This window comes from Lagopus leucura, unplaced genomic scaffold, assembly GCF_019238085.1.
Source record: "Lagopus leucura isolate 7727_CA_CO unplaced genomic scaffold, USGS_WTPT01 Super-Scaffold_100016, whole genome shotgun sequence".
NCBI classification, from domain to species: domain Eukaryota; kingdom Metazoa; phylum Chordata; class Aves; order Galliformes; family Phasianidae; genus Lagopus; species Lagopus leucura.
In genome coordinates this window covers 2,438,152-2,445,839 of record NW_024962270.1, presented here as the reverse complement: position 1 = coordinate 2,445,839, position 7,688 = coordinate 2,438,152, and the positions used below count along the sequence as shown (strand labels likewise).

The following is a 7,688-nucleotide window of genomic DNA, read 5'->3' as shown; positions in this document are numbered from 1 at the left end:
CCTTCCATAGGGTCTCTCTATCTGGTATGAGAGCATTCTCTTGGGCAAATTTGGTTCACCAAAAGCAGAGCGACACCAGTGCCTTACCAGAGCTCTGGGTTGAAAGCAGCAGCCACCCCCAGCCATCAACAGTGTTTTTGATGATGGTTGAATTTCAACCAGTGCAAACTTGGCCATGTTGAGCAAGAAGGCTGAGTCCTGTAGGCAGTTATGAGTGGAAAAAAGGAGTTCTCAGCATAATAGGATTAGAGTGGCAATAATGTATCACCAACAGCCAACACGCAGGGACAGTGCCTGGCTGATCGATTCCTTTAGAGGAGACGTTCTTCAGCCTTTTAACGTTTTTTTTCCGTTGATGTTCTGTAAGCAGATGGGTACAGGAGATATGCATGAACTTAGCATGGCTGGAGCACCCTGAGCCATCCTACGGTGTTAGGAAGGAAAGAGCATTGGTAGAGTTTGCTAAATTATGGGGCGTAATTGGGCCAGCAGAGCAGGGCATGGTGGACCAGACACGCAACGCTACCAATGAAAGAAAAAAGAAAAGTGCAGACAATGACAGCTTCAAACTTTTTTCCTTTCCTGTTCTCAGGGCCCGTTGGCCCTCATCAATAAATAACAAAATATACATTATAAGAAACAAGAACAACAAAGAGGCAGGGGAACATAAATACGGGAAACAGGGAAAGCCCCTTGGCTCAACAGAGTCGGGCTGGGCCCCTCCTCTCTACAGCTTGAACATGCCAAAGTAGGTGTTGCCAGGGTTGGTGTTCACTAGCGTTGAGTCCGTCACGTTGACGAAGACCATGTCGCCCTGCCGCAGCTCAAAGACACCGCCCTCCCGGATGGACTGCAGCTCACAGAGAGCCGTGGAGGTGCTGTGCGTGTCGAGTCCCTTCATCAGGAGACGGTCCTGTTCCATGGGGAGGTACAAATAAATATAGAGGGTGAACGGCGCCGAAGCCGCCGCCTTGGTGCAGAAGCTGACTTGTGCGTAGATGTAGTAGAGCCCTGCTTTTTCCACTTTCAGCTTCCCCTCATGGTAGGATATCAAGCTGCTTGTTGGGGCATAACTCGTCGTCTTCCACTCCAGCACTGGGGAGAAAATATGGCTATTGAGCTGGGATAGATCTTGCTCGGGAGGCTGATTTTGCAGGGCAGCCCCTTGGACATTTGGCATCACAGCCTCCAGCCCCAGAGGGGCAAAAGGGGGTTCCTGTCCATCCCATGACACCATCCCCAAACCATGGGACACAGATTCCCATCCCTGATGCTGGGATGCAGTTGTTGGCGAGACACAAGGCCTTGCACTGATGTGAATGGAGAAGCGCTTTGCTTCCTTCATCTAACCATATGGAAATCATAGAATCATAGACTGGCTTGGGTTGGAAATGACCATAAAGATCAGTGCTTGGGGCAGAGGTAAGACTTCTCCAAGGAGGTACAAAGATGAGCATCTGGTGCTGCTCCAGGAGCTCTGCCCACAGCGCAGACCTGCTGCTGCCATTACTTCTGGGGCAAGAGTGGTGTCCTTGGAGCAGCTTTTGAACATGAACTCTCATGGAGACATGTCCTCTGCCCCCCACTGCCGAATCGCAGAGCTCCTGGCAGCCCATTGAGGTTGGGACTGCTTTGTAATTGCAACAGGTGCTCAAACAGGGAGTTTCAAAATGCAACGAGCATCTTGATTCTTTGATCTTATCTAATTCAGAGCTTTCCACAGGTAGACTGAGCTCTGGGTGAATTGCTGCGTCAGAGATGGAAAGAGCAGTTGCCGATTACCGGCAGTTACTCCAGAATTAAATCAAAGGTGCTCTGATTGAGAAGTCCTTGCGAGATTGGGAGGCTGACCCTGCAAACTCTTATTTGCCTTGGTAAGCCACGTAGGATGGCACGTAGCTGAGGGCCGTGCTGGGGACAAAGCCACAAGTGCTACCTTACCTCGCACTGCTCTGTTGCTCTTCACCCCTGCCAGGTGCGTTGCAATCGGCTGCTTCTTCTCCTCTGCAATTTGGAAACACTGGTGTTACTGGGGCCCAGCACTGCTCTACCCCCACAACCTGGAACTCCCAGCTTGAGGCTTCTCCATGGTGCACGTCCAGCCCAGAGGCAGTCTGCAAAGCCCCCTCCCCTTTGAATGAGGCAGGATCTGGCCTCAGCAATGACATGACCTGGATGTGCCCGCTGCTTACCTGCCACGGATGTCTCATTCCTACTCTTCAAGTGGGGGTGCTCATGACCTGCAAGGAGAAAAAGGGAAGGATTTAATTTTGAGTTCGTTTTCATCAACTTTGGTCAATGCAGGATCTTGGCAAGACAACTGTGTCCACGTCTGTGCCAACTCCCCTGCCATGCACAGAACCCCATGGAGATGCTCTGCTGCTCCCAATAGACTCCACCAAGGGGACCAAAGGACCCGACCCTCTCTCCTATCCCCTGCCCCTTGCAGCCACTCATCTCTCCTCCCTTCAGCAGCACCATGACACTCACCTCTGTGCATTTCAAATTTTGGCAACTCCTCGCTGGCTGTCCTATCCTGCAACAACAGCAAAAATATATACTTGAAGATATGTATCCTTACATTTTTAAAAAATAATACACTGTTTTAAGATGTATGAATCAAACACCATTAAAGTCTGTGCGTAAAGGATGCTCTGGACAAAATTCAATTGGTTCTGTTTGTTACCAGCAGAAGGTACCAGAAGCCATCACATCTCCCAGCACCTTTCCAGAATTGGGTATGGCTGTGGGCTGCCCTGCTCTTTGCAGCATGAGGGTTGCAGAGCTTTTGTTCTTAGGTCTTTAATTTTAATAATGCTGTGCAATTAAAATGCTCTGCAAGGTGGTTCTTCTGCACCCAAACATGAGAAACTTCTGCAGTAGGTGGAGGTGATGTTCCTAAGCCATGGGGAGGCATTTGAATGGCATCCTCCTCCTGCGCCTCACTGGACTCACTCCAGCTGATCCAAGCCATGCACTGTCATTAATGGCTGAGCTTGAAAGTGCTCCTAACATCCTCCTTCCCACTGCACAGCAACTGAGAGAGATGGAAGACAGCAGAACATCAGTGTTTTTCAGGCCGGGATGGAAGCTCCATCCCCTCCTGCCTTGGGCATGCTGAAGTTGGACCTGCTCTGGCCAAGCTTTGGGGGAAAAGGTGGATGAGATTTTTCATTGATGTCAATAGTGTAAAATTATCATGTAAAAAAAGGTATAAAAAAGGGCACTTGTTCTGTAGCCCCAAGATTTCAAGAAGGCTTTGGGTGACGGTTTGTGTGTGCCTAGGAGTCTCCCTCCACCTTCAGCAGGGGTTGTATCCACCCAGCAGCAATCTACCTTGCACTGAAGGTCCTGGAAGCCTTTCAGAACTTTTCCACAGTCCAATAATGTCGATTTCTGACCTTCTTCCGTCTGACATTTCTGCACTTTCCTCAGGAAGATGTAATCTTCATTTAAACTCAACACTTCTTCCATCTGCCGGTGGGGGAGAGAAGAGAGAGGGTCAGTGAGTTGCTGCTGGGGAATGCAGATAAGAGGCATCCTCGCCAAATCACAGCTTGGGAAGGTCAGTGGTCTTCACTCAGCATGGGGAGGAGAGGGACACCAAATGCTCCCACCATCCACCAGCAAAATCCACTGCTGGGTGCCCCAACCCGGAGCTGCCCCACTTTGCTCGGCCAGGAAGCTTACGCCCCAGGCTGTCACCCACTTACATCTTAATTTAGATCAAGACAACACATTTAAAAGGTGCTAATACCAGTCTTATCTTTGCATCTGTATTCTGGGTTTAAGATCTATTCCATTTCTGTAGTTTATTTGTTTTCTGCTTTGGGGGAAACAGCTTTAGATCGGTGATTTTAAGCATTGTGCGGCGCTGCTGCAGTCACAGCAACTTCAAATAGAGCTTTTCAGCTTTTCTGTTTTTGCTAAGTGAAGTCCCACGTGTGGGACAGGGTTATGGATACTACGCACCTTCCATCAAAAAGGGTGAAGTATTAAGATCCACTGCTTATTTTCCCAAAGCAGAAAGGATCCCAGAATCATAGAACTTTTTGAATTGGAAGGGATCTTTAAAGGTCATCTAGTGCATATCCCCTGTAATAAACAGGGATATCTACAGCTCCATCAGGTGCTCAGAGCCCTGTCCAGCCTGACCTCAAAAAACTTCATTTCTGGACTCTCTTACCCCCTGATGAGGGTCCCAGTGCTGCTGTGGCACCAGCACGACCACCAGGAACCCGAAGGCTAACACAGCACCCTGGTTCACCCTGACTGCCTACTTCTGCCAGGTTTGCTCTTAGCAGCTCCTCTTTGTCAATCCATTCTCACTTCGTTAACAAAAGGAACAGCTCTCTTCATCTGTATACATCTTCTCTTAGTGGCAAGTTAGAGCAGAAATGAGAACCTATAAAATGGTGTATAAACCCCATTCCTGCATCAGTCCAGTGGTCAGCAACATCTTGCCCAATGTTCCTCCTTTGGGTGACCAGCCCTCTCCATGCTGAAGGCAAATGGTTTCACCAGTCCAGCAGAGATAACTTTTATCTTATCCAACACTTACCTTATCCATCTTCATGTGAAGATATAAGCAGAAAAGTACGGTCCCAATGGTCTGTACCACCATGAATACAGCAAGGAAGCACATAAACATTTTCATGGTGCTGGGAGAGGTGCTGCTTATGGGTCGGGGTGCTGCAGAGCTGTAGGCTTCATTCATCCTCCGGGCACGGTGCTGGTGCTCCTGCAAATGAGCTGCTTGCAAGTAGCATGAGAACTGTTGTGTGAGCAGCCGCTGCTCAAGGGATACAGGTTGCAGCAACCTACACTTCCTGGAAAAAAACCTTCGTAGTGGGTAGGTTTGTTCACCACCATCTCCCACAGCAAAAAAGAGGTTGCTTAGACGTTCTTCTCTGGTGCACTTCCATACTTTTTCCTACCGTCCTACCAGAAGCAGGTAGCAATTCTTATTCTGAATTTTCATATCTGCCTCCGAAACACTCCTGGTTTTCCCCAGTGTTGGTTTTTCCTATTGTGGATGAATGCCTCATGACTAGTCATCTTCAGAGCAAGGTAGACCATGAGACAGTGGGCAGTATCGCCGAATTGTGGTGGGGGCTGCCAGGCATTGGGAAGCTTTTTGGAACTCATTCATTTCTCAAAATGGGAAGAAAGGCTTTCTACTCTGTTTCCTTTGTGAGAGGGACGATTTTGTGATACTTGGGGGAGGCAGATGGGTTGTGCTGGTTCCTGTCCTTCCTTTGTGCCCTCCAGAGGTGAAGTCTCCCCAGGTAGAACGAGGATGGGTGCTCCTGGAGAAATGGACATCTTTGTGGGCACTGGGACCGCAGTGTGGGCATGGCTTCATCTCCTGGACAGCAAGACTTTGGGTCTTTGTGCTTGGCCATCAGTTTGGAAAGACACATTTTGAGCAGCTTTTCCACTGTTGTGGTGAAGTGCTCACCCTGCAACCACAGGCACAAGCATCTTCAGACTGTGTCCCCCACTAACACAAATCTGGGCATGGAAAGGGCTGCTGGGGACTCTGGGCACTGCTACCAGTCACAGACCTCTGCCACAGACTGGCTTTGCTCCATGCTAGAGCAAAGAGGATGAAGCTGGGCTGCCTGCATGGGGGGCTGGGTCGATCAAACTATCGTGCAAAGTTGTTTTGAAAGTAACAGGCTGAAGGCAATGCTCTTATCAGATGTGCACGCAGCAAATAAAGGGCTGGATCCTGCCAGAATCAGGGTGGTGCTAAGCAGTGCTTCTCACCCACAGTGACAGCAGAGGAGGGCTCCCAGCGCCATGGGGCTGCACAGCACAGCAGGATAGGCTCCAGCACTCGCTTTTGCTATCTACCCACTCTCTCGCATCCTGTCCTGTGTGGTTAGGGTGCTCTTAGCTACAAATGCAAGTGCTGGTAGCAAAGCACAAACATCTTTGCAACCCAGTCAGTATTTGACCTTGGCAGGTCACTGTGTTCCTAAATATAGCCAAATAACCCAAATATAACCCAAATCACAAATGCGTGACAGTGTGAGGGTCTTTGCTGGCAGCAATTCAGTGGCTGATGGATCTCCAGGGTCCTGTGCCCCCTTGCCATGCTGACTCTGCCACCTTCTTGCACAGAGGGGAGCACCGAATTATAGAATCATAGAATCGTGGAATCATTGAGGGTGGAAAAGACCTCTAAGGTCATCAAATGCAATCATCAACCCATCCCCACCAGGCTGACTTAACCATGTCACTCAGTGACACATCTCTGTGTTTCTAGAACATGTTCAGGGACGGTGACTCCATCACTTTCCTGAATACCCTGTTTGGGATGGGACTGCAGCCCCCATGCAGTTTGTGGGCACTACTGACCAGTGCTTTCCTTCCCTCTCATGCTGTAGTCGGTATTACCTTTGGAAATACCAGCCCTGGTCCCTGGCAGGGCTCTGAGCTGACAGAACTGTCCCTGCCATGGAGGGTCTGCCACCTGCATCATCAAGAAGCTGCCCCCAGGGAAACCCCATGGCACTGGGGGCCACAGCAGCCCTTCAGCACGCTCTTAAGTCCTCACCCCATGCCTCAGCCAGAGGGCAACCAGCGACATTTTCCAAAGCACTTCAGACTTTCCTCCAAATTTAATACTCATGCTTGGAGGAAGTCTTCATATGAGAAACAAAATGACACAAGAAGTCGTTACTTAATACTTTCCCCGAATCCCCAGTGTTGGGACCCAGAGGCAGTCAATAAAGTGTGAAACCACAGCAGTGAGTGATGCAGAGAGCAGCAAATAAGGTTTTGCACAGCAATCCCTGAGCCCTGGCCATCCTCAGCAGATGAAATCTTCTCAGAGATGTTTCTGGATAGCCACCTGTCACCATCTCACAAAAATGAGAGAAACGTGCAGGGAATGCCAGAAATCCCAGCCCCATAGCACAAACCTGCAGCTCTGTGAGGATAGGGAAAGGCTTCGCTTTGGGGTCCCCAACACAAAATGTTGATGGAGGCTCTCTGGTTTGCTCTGAAAACCAGGAAACACAGCCTCAATAATCACCAGCACCCTGATGAAAAAGATGGTGTGGAAAATACGACGGTGGGGATCCCAGCAGAGATTCATCAGCGTGCCTTGTTAGGAGGGCAGGCTGGTAGCTCTTCTTCAGGAAAACATTTTGTTGTGTTGGCAATCCAGCCCCAACCATCTCCTCTGGCACCATTACCAGGTCCTGTGGTTGTTCTGCACAACACCTGTGGGATGAGGGGCTCAAAACCCTCAAAATCCACGTTAGCTCCTGCCAGAGCCAGGTTGTCTCATGGCTGCACGTTGTTGGCCACTTCCTGCTGTAGAAACTTGGGGGACTGAGCAGAGAGGCACAGAGGGATTATGGAGGACCCAGTGCCTACCTATGTGGGATTCCCCCAGAGAAGATGAAGTTCACTTGCACCTGGAGACAATCCCACCACTGGGAAACCAATAGGGTTTTCTTTCACCCCCAGCCCCCATGAACATAACCATGCCCATCTGCTCGGGCACCCAAACGAGTGAAGTTCTTCCAACCCGGGTGAGACGATGGGAAAATGTGATCCATCGCTTGCATTCCTATTGACCTACTTGCAGTATTTCCGCTGATCAGCAAATCGTCTCCACTGCACTCGGTTTTGTTTACTGAGAAAATATCCGGTTGCAAGCCCTGGTGATG

General features: G+C 49.7%; 1 protein-coding gene across 1 annotated transcript; it reads right to left on the bottom strand.

Moving 5' to 3' along the window:
• Window positions 1-558: 558 nt before the first annotated feature.
• Window positions 559-4,763, bottom strand: CD40LG (CD40 ligand). Its single transcript, XM_042876602.1, has 6 exons — window positions 4,562-4,763; window positions 3,337-3,474; window positions 2,491-2,536; window positions 2,193-2,240; window positions 1,942-2,004; window positions 559-1,095 (listed from the first exon to the last, which is right to left on the bottom strand). The coding sequence occupies exons 1-6, from the start codon at window positions 4,715-4,717 to the stop codon at window positions 728-730; spliced, it is 819 nt and encodes a 272-aa protein (XP_042732536.1). The 5' UTR covers window positions 4,718-4,763; the 3' UTR covers window positions 559-727.
• Between the last annotated feature and the right edge of the window lie 2,925 nt (window positions 4,764-7,688).